Here is a 20,399-nt window from a genome sequence, read left to right as displayed (position 1 = left end):
TCATGTGTCCAGGGCAAAATAGGTGCAAAAAGAGTTTAACTAGCCTTGAAAGATCTGTCTCCATTTAATCCTTTCCAAGCACCTAGTTCTCTAAATATTAGAAATCTAATGTCAACCATGCTATCAAAGGTTTTAATAGAGCCATTCAAAATGCACATTCCTGGCTGGGGCTAAAGGAATTTTTTGTGGAAGCATTAGGAACCTTCTGCTTTTATGGAAGTTAAATATTTCCCAACAGGTAGAATGAAAAAATGGGACCATCTTGGATGAAAGAATAGTACATGCTTTTGCTTGTTAAACAGACGAGTCGAGTGTGTTATAATAGTGGTGTGTTACATTACTAGTCCAGATCCAGCATGTCATAGTCCCAGTATTGAAGGCAAATATAAGCCAGCCCATTGTGGTGCTCATTTCCCAATTTTTTTGTGCATTTGGTGTAGATAAAAAGCAAGAAGAATGCTGACCTCTCACTCTGCATAAGTGCGTGTTCTTCCTATCAAAAGAAACTGCTAGAAAGAATGCACACAGACTGAGGAAGTATGTCTTAAATGAACCTGCAGAGGATGACTGTATACTAAGCAATTTATATATCACCCATCCCACACTCAGGGCATCTAACAGCAATTACAATAATAGAACATTTATATGCAACAGAAACAAACTCTTACAAAATGCCGTTTCACCTAATAAAATGCAGCAAAGAATAGGAGCTTGCTGACAAAACAGCAACCCAAGCTGTAATCTCATTTATTTGGACTTCTTTTTTTATGATTCATGCTTTAGAGCACAAGGGCAATTCACTTACCGTTCACAAGTCTCCATTTCAGTAAAGAATCTCTCTTCATGGAGAACCTTACATTAGTTGACCACACAGAGGGACGCCCGTTCACTAGTTTGCAGTTCAGTCCTTTTATGCATTTAGAAGTGCTGTGTTCAATGGGACTCGTGCCTAGGAAACTCTGTGGGATTGCACCCTTGATCATGTGAGACCTATACAGTTACAGGCCAGATAAGGCCCACGCAGACCTTGGGGCTATTGGTCAGTATGAGGGGGCACTGGAGTGCTTTCCTTTTTATAGAGAGCTTTCCGTTTCAAATCTCATTGAAGGAAGAAGAGATTCTCCTCCTCACCATGGGTTTGTTTCCCCATTTGTTTCACAGCCTAACCTCTGGGCTTGACAGTCCAGTCGGGAATAAATCAGCTCAGCAGGTTGTAAAATGCATAGGCCACTCATTTGTGGTTTGTGATTCCATCAACACTTCATTTGGATTTATGATCTTCTTTGCTTTCTGCTATTAATTCCCCACTCTTCCATTCTCTCTATTTCTTGTTCAGCAACATGCCCCTGTGGTTGTCTGCGAGGACTGTCCAGCGTCAGGGAATGAACTCTTCGTGCTGCAAGCAGGGATAAATTGGAAGAGTTTCTTTCTGGCATACTGGCTCCCCCATGCGCAAAGACCTCCATCCCACCGTACTACAAAAGTTGCAATTCCACGCATGTGGATTATGGTATGTGTAAGTGGGAGATACCGGAGAATCTTGTATTTTCCTCCCAGCTCTAATTGGGTTTGTGTAGATATAGGTAGAAATAGGAAGGAATAGAATGCAAAAGAATTGCAATGTAAAGCATCAGAGTCTGTGTACACACCATACATTCAAAGCACATTTCCCCACTGCAAAGAATCCTGGGAACTGTAGCTTACTCCCTCCCAGAGCTACAGTTCCCAGAATCCTTAAGCTACAGTTCCCAGGATTCTTTGGGGTAAAGTTTTTTACATGTGCCTTAAATTTATGGTGTTTGGGTTGCCTTTGGGTTGTTAAATTCCTCCTTTCCTTTGTGGATTGGGGTCATATTGCCATAACCATATACATCTGCTGCCCCCAACTTGCACATACCACTCTAACACTGCCATTAAGCTTCTCCTTGCCAACAACCCCCTTGAGAAAAAACAACAACACCCCCCCCCATCAACTTTTGCAAAAACTCTGAGAACAATGCAATAGAATGAGGAAGCCTGTGAAAAATTGTAACATTTTTATTATGAATATTATGAATATGGAGTGAGTCTTAGTCCACTTGTGGACTACTTGTTACTGTGAGCTATTCTTATTATTCTTTTAAATTCATATTCTGCTTTGACAAAAGTCCTCAAGGTGGCTTACAATTTAAAAATCTAATCAACCATCCATGGATGCATTCAAATGTAAGTTAGCAAACAATAAACAATGAAATTCATTAATGCAATACTTTATTTTAAATACATTAAAATAAATATATATATATTTAATCGGTCAATGTCATAACCTGTTATAATCTAGTTGCTCTTCCTTTCTAACTAACCAGACATTGCAGAACTCAGTGGGTTCTTTTAAAAAAGGTTGTAGATTCTCAGTTGCAATACTTGTCACTGTTTGTCCCGTGCACTAAGATAATTCTTCATCTGATACTTCGCTATATCTTGCTTCTAGCAGGAAATGTGATTATTAGTGGCTCTTTTGTCAGAGCTACAGATCTCTTTTGGATAGAGGTGCAATAGAAATACAACTCTGCTTCTCCAGACACATATTTAAAATATGATGTTGTATAACTTCGTCTCAGCTACTACTGTACTAAGCATTTTCATTGTGAATCTCTTTATCACTGATTCCAGGGATGTTTCTTATGGTAGGATTAACTTGTCTAATCCAGAGCTGGGAAGCCTTTTTCAGGCTGTGGGCTACCTGGGCAGCCTTCTGAAGGCGACCTGCCAATAGTATGTGGGGCCAGAGCAAAAAGTGGGCAAAACAAATGTGCAGATGTTACCTTCGTGCAGTAGGCTAGTGTCTATGTACACTCTCTGTCCTTCATCTAGGCAAGTAAGAGACATTAGCAGCGTTCAGTGACAATTCTAGCTGGGCAGAAACACCCAATAACTTCATGAGGGCCAGGTGTAGCCTGATATGGAGTCCTGGAGGGCCACATTTGGTTCCTAGCCTGAGGTTTCCCATCCTGGCCTAATCCCCTCACACATAATTTATTTTTATTTATTTCATAAAAAATTTATACCAGTTGATTTGGGGGCCGGGAGGAAAACCCCTGCGCCTCTTTCTCAATATACTGTTGAGAAAGTGCCATGGGCTGAGAGTGGATCTCATGGTGCTACTATAAAGAGTTCATACCTCTGTTCAGGATCAGGAATTTTGAAGCTTAAAATTTTATTTATTTTTTTTTAAAATAATTTTATTACATTTTCCACAAAAAGAACAAAAAAGCATATTTTCACAAACATTACAAAAGAAAAATTTTCACAAACATTATACAAAAAAGAAAAGAAAACAACATAGACAAAAAATAAGACGAAAAAAGAAAAACGAAAAAGGAAATTTTGAGATAAAAATAAACTCACTTTCCAATTATAACCTTCAAAACCTTATTTTCCTTGCTTCCACCCGCCTCCCGATCTTGTATTCTATGTAATAATTAGTTCAGCAAGCTCAATTTTGTTCATTTTGACTCTTAATCCCTCCCTTTATACTCTTAATTAACTCAGTCACTAGAACCCCTTCTTTTCTTTTTCAATGTCCTCAACATTCAAAGATTTTACAGTGTTTTTGTAGATAGGCTTTAAACTTCTTCCAATCCTCTTCCACCTGCTCTTCTCCTTGATCTCGAATTCTGCCGGTCATTTCAGCCAGTTCCATATAGTCTATTACTTGCATCTGCCGTTCTTCCAGAGTGGGTAGATCTTGTGTCTTCCAATACTTTGCGATGAGTATTCTTGCTGCTGCTGTAGCGTACATAAAGAAAGTTCTGTCCTTCTTTGACACCAATTGGCCGACCATGCCCAGAAGAAAGGCCTCTGGTTTCTTCAGGAAAGTATACTTAAATACCTTTTTCAGTTCATTATATATCATCTCCCAGAAAGCCTTAATCCTTGGGCACGTCCACCAAAGGTGAAAGAATGTCCCCTCAGTATCTTTACATTTCCAACATTTATTATCGGGCAAATGGTAGATTTTTGCAAGTTTGACTGGGGTCATGTACCACCTATATATCATTTTCATATTGAAGCTTAAAATTTTAAACCACACCCCCTGCAACCCAGTCTCTACCAAGCACTTCTGCTCTTTGTTCCAGTTTTCTGGCATGGAAGCCACGCTTGGTCTAGCAGGACCCAGGTTTTGCAAATCCTCTCCCCTGCTCACTTAGAGGCTTGCAGTGCCTACCCCTATATATAGTGTGCATATCTGTCATTGTCGGTGAAACAACCAATGGTCTTGGCCAGCAAAGTACTGGAGAGCTATGCAGATAGCTTTAACCACCTTTCCTCATGTCCAATCATAGAGATTTCCCTATTTTTAGTGTGGTTGCTTCTCCTTAGGCAGACAGGAGACTTGTGTATTGCTACTGTTACTACAGTGCCAGAAATAACTCTGCCTAAAGAGGACACTGGGTGGGCAGCTGGCATTGTGTATTCATGCCAGTCCATATGCAAATATGTGAACGCCAACTGTGGCTGTTATCCATCTTTTGTCTCACGTATCATGATGTCAGTTATATCTTTTAACAATTTGGGATTCTGTGGGCAGGTTAAATTCCAAGGTGATTTCCAGTATTATATTTTCGGGAGCAGTCACCAGTTCTGGTTGTTACGAACCATTGTTTGTGCCCTTCAAACCACAGCACTAAATGTGTGCATAATTTCCACCCGGAGTGGCGTTTTGGAATGTTGTTGGTGTGCTGCGTAATTGCAAGGCACAAAGTTAGCCTCTGCATATTCTGAGCTATTTGAGGTCATGAGCATGCATATTCTAAGTGCTCTCCCCCTGCCCCCCTCCCCACCCAAATGCAGGAAGAATGATTATGGTGTGAGTAAAGCACAGAAGCTGAATGTAGGAGGAGTCATTTATTGAGGAGGTCTACATGACTGAAAGCGTTTTAGAGACAGGGGTGCAAGTTCCAAGCAGACTTGCAAAATCTCAGTACTGATTGTTCTTTTCATTCTCTAAGAGTACGGAAGTAGAAGGAACTGCCCTTGTGGAACGTATCCCATTACAGCACTGCAAATTAATGGGAGGAACTCCAATCCTCTCCAGGCAGCACAAGATAAAATGGCATGGGAACCCAGCCAACCATGATGTCCCAAGATGAATGTGGGAAGGGAAATGATAGACCTTTAGCAGAGTTGGGGGCAAGGCTAGGTATAGAAAAATGGGAGCATCCTGTTGAAAAGCTAAAGTCTACATTGCCTTTCCTTAGACAACATTTATTTAGACCCAGTGTGGTTCACATGTGATTATTTAAAATAAGTGGTTTCTAGATGTCATGACTGTAGACTAAGCACTCCATGTGCCCTGCAAATATGTCTAAGAAGCTAAGGTTGCTTGGTGCTCAAAGCAGAAATTATGCCTGTCTTTTTAAGGGATGCTCTAAAAGAGAAAGCAGCTGCTGTGCCTCCCTCCCCCTGTTTTTTCCACTAGTTACTCACTTGGCCAACCTTCTTCTCTTGCCTTGGAGGGATGAAGGTGAAGGGAACTGGTAGGCTGCCTGCCTCCACCTACTGCTTCTAGTTGAGAAGCTGGCACCTGTAGATGTCGGTAGCAGTCATCCTGCTATTTTAAGCTTACAAAAAATATAGGAGTCAAAATTAGTCAAAATGTGTTGCTTTTAACTACTCTGCTATTTATGGAGAATAAGGCTATCGATAGTTACCAGGCATAATGACTATATATCAGCTCCAATGTCAGAGGCAGTATGTCTCTGGTTACCAGTTGTTGGGGAACATGAGCGGGAGAGGAGTATTACTCTCATGTCCTGCTTGCAAGCTTCCCACAGGCATTAAAAAGGTAAAGGGACCCCTGACCATTAGGTCCAGTCGCGGACGACTCTGGGGTTGCGTCGCTCATCTTGCTTTATTGGCCGAGGGAGCCGGCGTACAGCTTCCGGGTCATGTGGCCAGCATGAATAAGCTGCTTCTGGCAAACCAGAGCAGCGCATGGAAACACCATTTACCTTCCCACCGGAGCAGTCCCACAGGCATTGGTTGACCACTATGACAACAGAATGCTGGACTAGATGGGCCTTTGCTCTCATCCAGCCGGGCTCATCTTGTATTCTTAGCCTTAGCGCAATAGACTTGACCTGTAAAAGCAAATTCTGGCCCTCCCCCAATTGATGGAATACTTCAATTTTTGGTACTTGCAGTGGTGTGAATTTAGGCGTGAGATATGTGCCCTGATCCTGTTAGTTTATAGGGAAGGTTTTCTGGATGGTGTTGTGCTACTGCATGATTTCAATGCCTCAGTTTTCCAATAAGCATTCACGTTGTATAGTATTGAATAGGGAAGAGCAAAAGGCAGCCTCCCAAGACATGTCTGGCTCTGTAATTTGGTGTGGATGAACAAAACATTTCCAGAATATGGAAAAAAAAATGTTCCAAAACTGATTTGTGGGGTGTGTGTTTCTCTGTGTGTGTGTACACACACACACACACACACACACCACCTAAGTAGCATAATAGCAATAACAAATAGAGATTTGAGGGGTTTTTTAAGGCTACCTGCCTTTTGTGGCTGCATGCTATAAAGAGCCCATGAAGTGAAGTGAGGGGCTGTTGGCTGTAGGGCAGCAAAAACAGTCACATGCTGTGAACAGTTTCATCTACATCCTTCTAATAGTATGTTGGTAACAAAGAATGCCATTATTGGGAAGCTCCTCATCCTGTTGCTGCCAATGTTTGCCCAGTGCAAGCAAGAAGCTGCTGAGGAAGGATAGATTCCAGCCAGGAATAAGAAAAGGAGCCAATTAATATGGTGAGGTTTGAGAAGGATTTTCTCTTGGGACAAAAGGATTCCTTAGAACTGAAGGTGAGTTGGGAGACCTCTGGTCCCTTGATTTCCCTCTTCCTTGTGTGATTTATGCCAGCCTACTATTTTGTCTGGCAGAAGAGAGGATCATAGGGGAAGTAAAAAATCTAACCCGTCACAGAACGGTCTTGTCTTACATTTCCTAAGGGTTGTTTCTGCCTTTGAGTTAACTTAGCACAGGCCCTGACATAGACAGCAACATTCCAAAACGTGGTGGTAATGGATAGGAGCAAAAGTACTTGTTAATGTGCAAAAGCTCTGTGTGCGCATGCATATGTGCTGCTTTGCTTCACTTTGCAAGTATACATGGGAGAGCACATTTCTGTGTCCTAAAAAAGTTGGCCAAGGGGTTTTCGTCTGTCAGTCATATTCATGATTCTGCAGCTACTGCACTAAATTATGTGCCTATGGATGCATATGTAAACCATCATATTACTATGCCTGTGTGTGTGTGTGTGTGTGTGTGTGCGCGCGCGCGCACACACGCTTATGGGTGTCTTCGGATCTCTAATGTGTGGCTCCAGCAGAGCTGCACACTTAATGACCTTTCCCTAAAGCATTCTCCACCCTCTCGCTCTTGCTGCATTTCTTGGAGAGGGGAAACTCAGAAATGGCCTGTCCTGTGGAAGTCATGCATTCCACAAAAGAAACTTTGTCCATCTTCTTCTCCCTGCCTCTACCCACAACATACAAAAACTGTTTGACTAGAAGATACATTTCACCGCTTGTAATATCTTCCCTCTGCTCTCCTCTGATTGTTCACACCCAGTGGCGTAGCGTGGGGGGTGCAGGGGGGGGGGGCGGCCGCACCGGGCGCAACATCTGGGGGTTAGGGGGCGCAAATCCACGGGTTAGGGGGTGCAAATTACTTGCCTTGCCCCGGGTGCTGACAACCCACGCTACGCCACTGTTCACACCCTAGGCTAGGGCCAGACCTGTACCCTTCTTCTATGCATGTTTGTTAGGAATGTGACAGCTGGAAAGAAGTTATTAGTTTCTTTGTACAATGAACATCCCACCTCCCCCTTAAAGGTGGGTCTGCAAACTAGCTGGAAAAACTCCCCAAGAGCTTCCTTGTCGTTGCAGTTTTGTAATGGGAATAATTGGTAGCCTGGGGGCAGACATCTCTGCGTCTCGCTGGTACTAAGGCCCAGACGGCCCGCGAGTGCATTCAGGGAGTGCTCTGAGCAGGCGGGTCTGCACTTGCTTGTACCGGGGCGTGAAGGGAGGCGGTGAAGCTGGTTTCACTCTCCGCCCCAGGTATGGTTTTTCTCGAGCGCTGCTCGTTTCTTGGCGGATGCTGGAGGAGAATCTCTCTCTCTCTCTCTCTTCCTCCCCGTGCGGGCCGGGGGGGCCACCAGCAAGGGAGCAGCTGCAGGTACAGGCAGCCTCCGCATAGTTGGCATTCCTGCAGGCTCGTCGCCCGGGCTCCTTCCAGGTCCTCGGCACCCGCGCGCCTTGCCTCCGAGTCTCCCGGCCGGAGGCTTCTAGATAAGAAGAATGCGCTTCCTTCTTTAGCCGCTCCTGTTTCTTCGAGACCTTTTCAGGTGGATAGGGCTTTGATGAATCCCCCGAACGCTTTTATTTTCAAGCAGGACGGAAAAAAGGTGACCGGAGCTGCCTGATTATTTTTGGAGAAGCCTCTCCAACCTCGCCTGCGAGCAAACAGGCACACTCGATGCATCTCTCTCTTTGCACGGCCATAGATCTTGGTGTATAGTAAGAACAGAAGAGCCAGGTGGTCCAGCTTAGTTCCAGCATCTGGTTCTCATAGTGGCTAACTAGATGCTTGTGGGAAACCCGCGATACAAGAGTTTCGTCTTTCTTTATTAAAAAAGAAAAAGTTCACTCCTAGCCATCTTTCCTCAAAAGTTGCCTGGCGTGCTCTGGTCCATGGGGTCACGAAGAGTCGGACACGACTAAACAACAGCAACAAAGGCTTGATCCCAGTGAGATTTATTCCTAGTGAATACAGGGAAGTAAGCCCCATTGAATGCAGCGGGACTTACCTCTGTGTAAACATGCACGAGTGCGTGTTATAAAAACAGTAAGAGGAAACTAGATGGGCATGAGCAGGTGCCATTCAAACAGTGCAGCGAGCATGTCATTCTAGGGCAGGGACCCGCCGTGTTAATTCTTTATAGGACGAACTAACCCGAGAGTTGGGTTTTCAGGTCAGGCTCGGCTGACTGTCGGATTCAGGTCCCGGGGGCTTCCCACCCCTCCCCCCGCAAGCCGCAGGATTCCCACATCCGGGTTTGACTCTGCTGCTGCTGCTGCCAGGCGTCCTGAGTTGGGGTCAGCCCCGGCGCCTGCGGAGTTAATTGCCGCCACTTTCTCTCGCCTCCTCCTCCTCCTCCCAGCCGAGGCGCTTTTCTCGGAGCTCCCGGGACGCCGCGCCGCTTCTCACGTGGGCAGCGGTGACCCTCTGTGTTTACTTTATTTTTGGCCCTTCTAGCAGTGGCGGCGCTTTTCTCGAGCCCTCCGGTGGCGATGCGAGTTTTTTCTTGCCTCAACTTACCGGAGGGGAGGAAGGGGCAGCTCGGCTGAGTCAAGGTAAGGGGGGGGGGGCGAGGAGAGGCGGAGCAGGCGGCTTCCCCTTTGCCCTGGGCGACTTTGCGATGGCTGAGCAGAAAGTTAATGTAACCTTTCCCCCCTCCCCCCCTTTTGTGGGCTTTCCTTTTGTTCTTCTTCGCCTTCCGGGGAGGGGAGGGGAGGCCCCGGCTCCGGGAATTAACAAAAGAGGGGAGAGGAAAGTGACTGATCCCAAAGGGAGGCGTGTGCAAGCAAGGAAAAGAGGGCAGAGGAAGCGTAGAAAAGGGCGCTGCTGTCTGTGGGCTGCACGCAAAGCTCAGGGCCGGGGGGAGGCGGCGGCCGGAGGACAAGAGCCAGGTAAGGACACCTGGGCTTGCTGGGAGCGCCTGCAGCAGGTGGGAAGGAAAGTGGAGGAGGGGAGAGGATCGTCGGGCCAGATGCAGAGGCTCGGAGGTCCCTGTGAAGCAACACCGGTGGCGCCTCCCACCAGCTTCCCCGTGGGCGAGAGATCGCGCTGCGTCCTTGCTTGTTACCTCGCGCGTAATCAGGGTTGCGGAAGGCATTGCCCCCGGGGCGCAGAGCGCGCGGCACCGCGGTGGGGGGGGTGGGGGTGGGGGCGGTGTGCTTGCGCAGTTACGGAGGTGTGCAGAATTCTACCCCCAGCCACACTCTTCCCCGCCCCCCAGCATCCAGTGAAAGCGCGCTCTCTATTGAGTTGGTTTCCAGGATCCTTGAAACTTCCTTAAGCTCTCTAGTATGAAAGCACCCCAGCAGCGGCATTCGCTCCCCCGATAGCTCACTGGTTCCTCTTTCCCAGCAACTCTGTTTACTGGCCCTTGAAGGGCGACCCGCTCACTCACAAGCCGCGGCGGAAGGTGGGCGGCGCAGGTTAGGTCTTCTTCGCTCTTTTCCTAAACCCCTTCTGTGAATGAGTGAGTGTGTTTGTGTGTGTGGCGGGTTTCGAACAGGACTGAACAAAAAAGGGACCCACCAGCAGGGCTGCACACCTCCTGGGAACCTCTTAATGTCTGGCTCCTCCTCTCCCTCCCTTTCTCATTCAAGCTGATCGGAAGAACTTTGTAACTTCGCTGCTGCCAGACGTTGCTTGTCTCTTCCCAACCTCAAACATCTTTTAGATTAGAACCGGCAGGGGTTGCCTTGTTATTGGTAACATCTAAGGCGCTGTTTCCACTCAATAGCTAGGTAACGTGCTTTTAATCAATAAAACTTGATATTGGGACGTGTGTGCATAACAGCGAAGGGTGGTTCATGGAAGACTGGCCTTTGGTGCCTCTGTTCAGGGGTGCCCACATTAATCAGCACTGCCTCTGCACGGCATCACCCTGAGCTGGTGGTTCAAATGATTGAATGGACAGGGAAGGGGTTACATGCAAAGTGTGTGATCTGCTACTGATCTACTATAAAGGTAAAGGTAAAGGTACCCCTGCCCGTACGGGCCAGTCTTGACAGACTCTGGGGTTGTGCGCCCATCTCACTTAAGAGGCCAGGGGCCAGCGCTGTCCGGAGACACTTCCGGGTCACGTGGCCAGCGTGACATCGCTGCTCTGGCGAGCCAGAGCCGCACACGGAAACGCCGTTTACCTTCCCGCTGGTAAGCGGTCCCTATTTATCTACTTGCACCCAGAGGTGCTTTCGAACTGCTAGGTTGGCAGGCGCTGGGACCGAGCAGCGGGAGCGCACCCCGCCGCAGGGATTCGAACCGCCGACCTTTCAATCGGCAAGCCCTAGGCACTAAGGCTTTAACCCACAGCGCCACCTGCGTCCCCAACTGATCTACTATAGCATTTCCTAATTAGGAATATCCTCCAGTCATCTTCATAATTAGCCAGTTTTGTATGATCCTGTAGCCGTTTGGTGTAAGGCAGCGTCTCCTAGAACAGAGGTCGGTCCTCAAACTTTCCAACTCTAAAGCCCACTTGAGACGGCTGAAAATTACTGAGGCCCACCAGCTACAAAATGGTGGTGCAGGGAGGGTGGGCAGAACCAGTCACGGTGCCAGGTGGAGGCAGAGTTTGGCACAATCCACTGGCAATTACTGACATCATTTTCTACTGAGAGCTAAGCCATATTTGGAAGTTCTTTGCTTGAGCTTTTTCCTTGTGGCAGAGGTGTCCCATCACTTCGCTTTTCTCAAGCTAAGTACAAACATTGGTTCTGGAAGTATTGTGATGTCCTCCACATTTGCTGATGAAAGCTTTTTCTTCTGTTTTCCTTTCCTCTACATGCCTCTCAAGTGAATATATATATTACCTATCTTCTGTAATTTCTTCTCTAATTTTTCTTGTACCTTAGTTCCTTCCCCCAAACTATCACTTTCTTTCATCCCCCTTCCTCTAGGCCGAAATCTGCATAGACAGGGTGAAGGGTGCACAGCCCGTGAGTCTTCTCCTGACACAGATATTTCTATTGCATCTAGCTGGCACAGTGGTTTTATTGGAAAGATCAAGAAAGCAGGGTTTCAGCAGTTGGTGTGCCCTCCAGCAATGATGATGTCAGCAGGAGAAGGGATTATGAAACTGGGTGTCATGCTGGCACTTGCTGCTTTCTAGAGCTTCTACCCCAGCTCAGTGCACCTGACCTATATCCAGGCAGCCTCACTTAAAAGGCTCCTCAAAGTTGCTTGTCTTGTTTCTAGGATGTGTGAGGATTTGGGGGCCTCTGCATCTGGGCACTGCAGGGGTCCACCATAGGAAGGGGTTGCAGTTGTGTCACAGTGAATCAATCCCCTGCTGTGTGATGGGCTTCATTATTTGTTTGAACAGCAGCGCTGCATGTCCCTTTCATTGAGCAATCCTTACAAAGGGTATGGAGAGCAGTTCCTTTGCCTACAGACCTTACACACCTTCTCTCCCCTCCCCCAACTTTAAAGACTCATCAAAAGTTCTGTGCATCAATAGGCACAAGGGCTCTGAATGGATGACTGGCTAGTAATCCAGGCCTTTTTCTTTTTTTTAGTCCTATGACTAAAGAAAGGTTCCTGCACAACCTCCAGCTGTTGTTAATGCAAATCTCAGGCATGGAGTCATTATTCTGTCACTTGCCCAGGAGCTATATGAATAATTAATATTAGCACACAAGTGGCTTTATGGCCTTTTTGCAACTCCTTTTCCTAAATGTTTACGTGACCGTTTGCCTTCCTTTTGTGGACATGTGTTATAAATAAAAAGAACATGAATCAGCACTGTGTTCAGCAAAGTGAGTGGATGCATGCACCAGTAATGTTCATCTGATGTGCAAACTAATAGGCTTCTTGAGTAAGGCAGCCCTTTTGCAGGAGATTCCCGTGTATGGGGGTGGAAAGGCAATACAGTGGTACCTTGGGTTAAGAACTTAATTCCTTCCGGAGGTCCGTTCTTAACCTGAAACTGTTCTTAACCTGAAGCACCACTTTAGCTAATGGGGGCCTCCTGCTGCCGCTGCGCCGCCAGAGCACAATTTCTGTTCTCATCCTGAAGCAAAGTTCTTAACCCGAGGTACTATTTCTGGGTTAGCGGAGTCTGTAACCGGAAGCATCTGTAACCGGAAGCGTCTGTAACCTGAGGTACCACTGTATGTGAATGCTTTTCACTGTTCTTATATAGGATGTTAGGTTGTGGGGCAGTGATCAAGCTATGGAGCATTGCCTTTCTCCTGGAACAAAGTTATGGGATTAGAACCTGACAGAGGGGCCTCGCCAACATGTCCATACACATCCTGGGAATCTGGCATTTTGGATACCTAAACACTAACAATATGCATCTCCCGGTAGTGAGAGATTAAGCTTTGTAGCATGAAGTAGAGATGTGGGAAGCTCTTCTCATTTGCCTTGGAATCCACAGCTTACTGGGCAAACTAATGAGGCTACAAAAGTTCAACCTGATCCCTTGGAGTTTGCAGCCTGAATAAAATTGGGAGTTATTCAGACACGTTGCATTCCTTCAGCTTGTAGCATAACTCCCCTTGCTTTAGCATAGTTATCACTGATAGTATGTGGATGTGTTTACACAGTCAAATACCACTGGAAAGCTCACTTGCAGGCAGAAGCTCAACTGTTATTTTATAAAAGGCAAAACCCTTTTTTACAAGAGAGACACCATTTCCCACCAAGAGTCACCTCTTTTAGAACCTTGGAACTGAAGTCAGCCCCGTCCCAAGAGCTGGGGACAGGTAACAGTCTTATACAGTACAGCTTAGGAGTGGGGTTCCTGTCTCCAAAGTCCTTGCCATGAAAGTCACAGGATATGGCCCCAAGGCACTGTATGAGACCACCACTTGGCTGAAGCTAAACAGGTCTTGCTCTGGGCAGTGCCTGGACGGAAGAAAGGTGGGATATAAACACAATAAAATTAAAAAGAGCGACAAAACAGGGAGAATGCAGGGCAAGATGGGAGTGATTGAGTTTCAAACTCAACCTTAGAATGGTGGTTTGTAAACTTCCTATATTCAGGGCTTTCACATCACTACAGATGTACGTTACAGCAAAAGATTGTCTGTGATGGGAAATCCTGTCTTTCTTTCCTGATCTTCTTGCTGAGGAGCCCTTTTCAAGGAAGCACAGGCTTTTCCAGATCACAGTATGAATGCAGCTGCCTTTGATATGGCCACCTTGTTCCTAGAGGCTGCTGCTAATGAGGGCTATGCGGCTTGGGTGGTGTTGCTTATAGCTCTACCCTGGGGGGGTGGGACGACTGAAGTGCTAGGAAATCATAACCTGGTCCACAAACTCAGTTGCACATCTTGTATAATAGAACCCTACAGTTCTGTTCAAATAGGGGCCCTCAAAGAATATGCACCACAATAGCATGTTAGGTTGTGGGAATCGTTGTTTGTGAATATGGTAGACTCCACCCATGCACCCTCTCTTCTTCTCTCCACATATCACCCCAAGGCTTATGTTCTTTACAACAAAATCTGGGCTCCCCCACCCACCCTTTGAAGCAATGCTGGGTATCAGATCTGTGATGCTTGGAGTTGGTTGTGTAAAAGTTTTAAGGAGGCAAACACGCAACAATGTCTTCTCCTCCCCTTAATGCACTGATTATAGCAGGTGTTTTCCCTGTTCCTTTGCAAAATAAATGAATAAATAACTAGTTTGTGCCTTCTTGCCTGTGCTGTCTCACTTTCTTCCGTAACAGGCAAATGGCAAAGGCTGTCTGGTCTTCTTGCATTTTACATATATGCAAGTAAGACATGGAACCCATGAGAGAATGTCTGGGCTAGGGTTTATTGTTTGTTTGTTTTAGACAAACGGTGTTAATGGGAAGGTACAGATGTTGATGCCTTTGCACTCCGGTGAGCAGGGAAATGAGGAAGATCAGGGAACAGCCATGAATGCGTTTTCCACTTGGTTTAGCCAGTGACCCTTCAACCTAAATGGAGCCTCTGTCTGGTTGGTAATTGCCTCATGGGTCTCTGAGGAATGCAGCAGGCGCATTGGAGACTGGAGGGCTTAAGGATTAGCTTTGTGAACAGCAGGATGCTAAGCTGGAAAAAAATCACATGAGAAACTCTTGCTTCCCTTTAATGCTTGCCAGTCACTGGAGAAAGAGACTGGATTCAGCCACTTATGGGCATGGGGAATGATGCCTCCAAGTCTAGATAATGGAATTTCTATGTTACCGTTCTTTTTGGAGATTTCTGACAGCTCTGTAAAGGTAAAGGTAAAGGTAAAGGTAAAGGTACCCCTGCCCGTACGGGCCAGTCTTGACAGACTCTGGGGTTGTGCGCCCATCTCACTTAAGAGGCCAGGGGCCAGCGCTGTCCAGAGACACTTTCGGGTCACGTGGCCAGCGTGACATCGCTGCTCTGGCGAGCCAGAGCCGCACACGGAAACGCCGTTTACCTTCCCGCTGGTAAGCGGTCCCTATTTATCTACTTGCACCCGGAGGTGCTTTCGAACTGCTAGGTTGGCAGGCGGACAGCTCTGTACATGTACCCATTTTCTGATGACTGGAAACTACTAATTCCACAGCATTTACCCATTTAAATCCAGGGGCTATGCTCACAGTTGGGTTGTTTACCAAATTAAAAGAATTATTAGTTGATTGATCATCTGTCTGTTGACCCAAGGTATGGTCTGAAGGCATATGAGCCCACAACCTTGCTGAAGCTAAACAAGCCTGATTCTGCTCAGGGCCTGGATGCGTCCCTCCTGCCAGACTGCATGTATGCTGCCTTGGGTTCCATAATGGAAGAAAAGTGAGGTATAAATGTAAGAAATTAAATATAAATTAAATAAATAGGCGTATTACCCAAAGCCAAATCTAGGTTCATTAATGAGATAGTGAAGTTAAGTGTGTGTGTGTGTGTGTGTGTGTGTGTGTGTGAAAAGCTAGTTACACATTAGCCAAATGAATGGCACGCCAACATTGCTCCAAAGTACTATTCTCTTAACTCACAGTCCCACTTGTTTAAAATGTTCATAGATTTAAAATTGGTCTCCGTTGGCCAGCTAAATTTTTCCGATGCTCTGCCAGTTAAAAGGTGCAGCCCAAGTCTGCAGCAGCTGTTCATCGTCTGATGGTTTTTACTGATGGGCCCACTTAATGTGAGATCTGCAAGACAGCTTTGCCAGGGACTATATCAGATCAGGGCTTCCCTAAGACATGTTGGTGCCTGGGGGCCAAAGGCCCAAATTCCATGGGTAAAGATGGGGAACCAGCAGCCAGGATGTTTTCTTTCACACTCTCCATTGATATGGTGCTCATTTCAGTGAGGCTTATGCAGGAGAGAATTAACTGTGCCTCTTGGGTTAAAACTGTCTGTCTCCCATTCCTTAATGCAAGGGTAGCTAACCCTGTTCCTCCAGTTGTTGCTGGACTACAACTCCCCATCATCTCTTACTAGTGGCCATTCGAGCTGGGACTGATGGGAATTGAACATCATCTGGAGGGCCACAGGTTACCTGTTTTTCCTCTTCCATTAAAATATTATTTATTTAGATATTTACATCCTGCTGCTTTTCAGTATGGCTTACATGGTCAAGGAATTTAAAAAACCCCAGCTAAAATTCATAAAATAACAGCATATACATATTAGCAACAAAAATAAGTGAAGGCAGTATAAAATCACATGGCAGAGATGAAACTTAGCTTTGAAGCTAAAAGGCCCTGCTTGCTTTGTGTGTCCCCCCTCCTTCAATCATTTCCTCTTGCCTTTCCCCATCTTGTCTGACATTCCCTTTATTCTGTTGGATTTTAATACCTGTTGTGTTTGTTTTAGAAAACTTGAATGTGGTAGTAAATGGAAATAAACTTAAATGTGGCTTCCATATAGCTGACTCTGCAGACTGCCAAATAGGACAGCCGAGGTATACACACAGCTTGCCTTACATCACTGAAGGGAGCTGCTGATTCTGGAACATTTGCAATTGCATTGCTAGCATCAAAGGCTGTGTGTGTGTGTGCATGCGCATTGTCTGAAGCACCAAGGTGGCAGGAAGTGGCAGGAGCGCTCTCAAACTGGGAACAGCGCAGTGCGCTCTGACTCAACACTGATATCGCTCCTGCCGCCAGAACACCAAGTTCTGTGTCAGCCGTGAGGTTCAGATGTCAGCAGCTCAGTTATGCATCAGCACCCATTTGAAGTACAACCAATCTGGGGCACAGTGAAGACTGCAGGACTGCACACTAGGGCGCACCTGAAGCATAAGCAACCTGGGGATTTTGCTTGTTGGTTTGTGGCGGTCCAGCCATTTATGCACTGCCACTGTTGCCTTTCTCTCTGCTACTAATTCAGGCAGGAAGGCACAGAGTAGCTTCTTTGCACTCTTGATTTTGAGTTCCTTTCTCTTGGTTTGCATCACAGTTCCGATAGCATCTCCACATTGCCGTTCTTCCATGCTCTCATTTTGATGCTGCAGAGTAAAATTTGGGACCCTGGAAGGTATCCAGGGGAAAGAGAAGTGCCTATTCTCTGGTACACTGTTAAGCTCATTGTTCGGAGTCACCCATGTAGGTTGCACAGCTTTGTGCCTGCCCAGTCAGTCCTGTTGCCAAGCAAATGACCACCACAAGCTGGAGTGTCTATCTTGCCTCTTTTGTACTGCAGAGAGCTTGTGAATGGAAAATATGCATCTGACCCCTGACCACCAGGAGGTGCCCAAAATCTGATGACATGAGAGAAGCCCGTTGCACAGAATCATAGGATTGTAGAGTTGGAGGCGACCCTGAGGATCAGATAGCCATCCTTCCTCTACATAGAAACCTCAGAGGAAGGAGAGTCCACCACCTTCTGAGGAAGTCCGTTCCATTGTCGAACAGCTCTTCCCCTCAGAAAGTTCTTCCTTATGTTTAGTCGGAATCTCCTTTCTTGCATAAGAGTAGTCATTTCTCAGTTTTCTGTCTTTGCTTTGAACATCAATTTATATCTTCTTATCTGGAAAGTCCCAGCTCTCCTAATCTTCCTGCCCTGCTCTCTCTTTGTAACTCTGAGGAAGTTGTTCTATGCGTTCTTGCAGAAATTTTATTTTATTTTAACTCACTGCAGAGCTGGGCCCTAACTCTGAAAACAGGGTTTGAGCCATGCACACACTGACAAATCTGTCTTTCATCAGACCAGGGTTTGGTAGCGCAAGATTGCTCTGGTCAAGCTGTTAAACAGAAATGTAGGTATTAATTTTATCACTTCTGTAGCTCTTTTCAGCATAATAAAGTGCTTTGGAATTCTTGTCCCCACAAAAATTCTGTGAATTGAGGTAGTTTGAGAGATAATGTTTTACGAGAGGCCACTCAGTGAGCTTCATGGCTGAGCAAGGACATCTACCTTATCTCCAAACCAAACACTGTTTCCAATGACCTGCATTGGCTGTTGTTCACACTCTGGGCTGCAAGTTTCTCTTGGGAAGAAAGTATTAGTGAATTGCCTTTGCTGAACAAAGGAGTGCTGGGTTAAGTGGCAAGGGCTGTGAGTTTGGAGGACCTCTTGATATCAGGGGCTTTTCTTGAAGATGTGCATGGCACATCTCCTCTATGGGGGTTAAGTCTTCTCTGTGTGCATCATTTTCAGCAATATATGTTAAAACAAGGGACCTTCATGTTACCCTTTGCCATGCGTTTCTAGAACTGGGTTCAGCTTGGATGACTCAGGTGCTGATTAGGGTGGAATGAAGCACACAGCTGAGAGTTCAAGGAGTTTTGTTTGGCAAGTTCCTACTGCTAAGCCAAGGGAGTTAAAAGAGTAGAATCCTTTTTGCTTTTCCAAATCCTGGCTGGTGGGAGTCAGAGAGGACTCCTTGGCTTCCTCAGATGTGATCGTCAGCTTGCTGTCAGTGCCCATGAATGCTATTAGACGTCCTGGTGACACCTTTTGCAGTTCCAGCATGTTTCAAGACACCCTTGGCCATTTTGGAGAATGAATGAGGGCCCCGCTACTGGGGAGGCTTCATGGGAGAGGAGGATGTGGCTGTTGACCTCAAATCAGGAGACTTTGCTGGTGCAAAATGCATAGGCTGTGGACTCACATCAGAACCCAAAGTTGGGGGCAAATGTTTCAGCTGCTTGCTGCTGCTGTTGCTGGTTCTGGAAAGCCAAGTCTAGCAAAGTCCTCCATTTCCATTTTGAGGATCAATTATGTCGGTTAACATTTTTGGTTCACTCTTTTGTTCTTCTCTTGCAGGGTGTAGGATGCTGGCTCCGGTGCGGCTAGGCCTGCCCACATGACCTTTGCCACCATCATGCTGTGCCCCTGGCGTGGGAAGCTGAAGCTGCTGCTTGCCACAGTGACCCTGGTCTTCCTCATCTCATGGCTCTACCTCTTTATGGGTAATCTGGAGTGTGAGTGAGGGCAAGGATGGCCCATGGACAACGGAAGGGTGGTGGTGTGATGAAAGCATGTGCCACAGATTTGCCCTGTGGCAGCTGTACACGTGGGTGGGAGTTGGGACTCCAGAGTGGAATTGCAACTATACTGCCAACTCACTTTGAGACCTTTGGGCAGAGGGTGGCCTCTGTTTCCTCCTGCATAATAGGACTAGGAAAGTTTTCCTAGAATTGTAGAGTTGGAAGGAACCCCAAGCATCATGTAGTCCAACTCCCTGCAATGCAGGAATTACAGCTAAAGAATCTCCGACAGATGGCCATCCCACCTCTGTTTAAAAGCCTTCCATGAAAGAGAGTCCACCACCGTCAGACATTAAGGTGACAGAAGGATGGTTCCACTGCCTTGCTTGGATGTATGTGCTTTTCTCATCGCCCAAACACATAGGAACTGATCCCTCTCATATATGATGAAGAATGGGCCAGATTTCCAATTTGGGAAATTTAAAAACCATCACCACATAGCATATTTAGTTCCAGCTTCTCAGCATTCAAGGCAGCTTGTAAACCTTTGGATCTTCTACACTAGAACTTACAAGGAGACCCTTTTCCCTTGCACCTGGTGACCTCTCTCCGCAGAGGGCCAGTATTCTGAGCAAGGCCTCCTTGGGTCAATCCAGGCTTGGAGCTGGTAATAATGTTCAGCTTGGGGTGCTGGGGTTCCATCCGTCGTGTGGTTCTTCTCTCTGGTAGTTGCCTTTATGGCAGTTAGAGAGTCTTCGCTGGAGAGGGCTTGAGGGTGTTGCCTCCTTCCCCCTCCCTTGCTGATGTCAGTGGCAGATCTCTCCAGAAAATACATTACAGAGAGAATGAGCGCTGGCTTTTCAGAATATTGTTTTCTTAGGTTGCATTGATACAGTTCTACTCTCTGGCCGCAAAGTTATGAATGGAGAAGCTAGAGGCAGAGCTATGCCCCTTCCTGTTATGCCACTCTCTTCTTTCTTGCCCATCTCATTCATGGTGTGGGGTGATACTGTACATTAACTCTTGAGTGTTCAGATTCACATTCACCCACTTGAGGAGCAGCATTCAGCTTCATATTGAATAGTCTTAAAGTAATATTAAGTCCATTTGACTGCAGAGAAAGATAGCCGGTGGAATTAATATACCGGTAATTGAATCTAATAAGGGAAATTGTAGGACTATGCAAAGAGATGGGGGAATATTTTATAGTGCTGGAACTTTGTAACCTTGCTATATGA

At 46.3% G+C, this 20,399-nt stretch overlaps 1 protein-coding gene across 2 annotated transcripts in view; it reads left to right on the top strand.

Annotated features, from left to right (window-relative positions):
- The window catches only part of LARGE2 (LARGE xylosyl- and glucuronyltransferase 2), a 49,237-nt gene that overhangs the window by 16,381 nt on the left and 12,457 nt on the right, over nucleotides 1-20,399 (top strand). Inside the window, exon 3 of one of the 2 annotated variants that reach the window (XM_079952981.1) lies at nucleotides 18,998-19,155. In XM_079952981.1, the coding sequence (XP_079809107.1) occupies nucleotides 19,038-19,155 (118 nt within the window). In that variant the 5' untranslated portion in view covers nucleotides 18,998-19,037. Of the gene's footprint in view, nucleotides 1-18,997; nucleotides 19,156-20,399 lie in introns of those variants that run through there. The other variant, XM_079952982.1, reaches the window with a different exon arrangement.

The sequence above is a fragment of the Podarcis cretensis genome (assembly GCF_951804945.1).
Source record: "Podarcis cretensis genome assembly, chromosome: 1".
NCBI classification, from domain to species: Eukaryota; Metazoa; Chordata; class Lepidosauria; order Squamata; family Lacertidae; genus Podarcis; species Podarcis cretensis.
The sequence above is the reverse complement of the archived record's forward strand: the minus strand, read 5'-3'. Positions and strand labels throughout refer to the sequence as shown.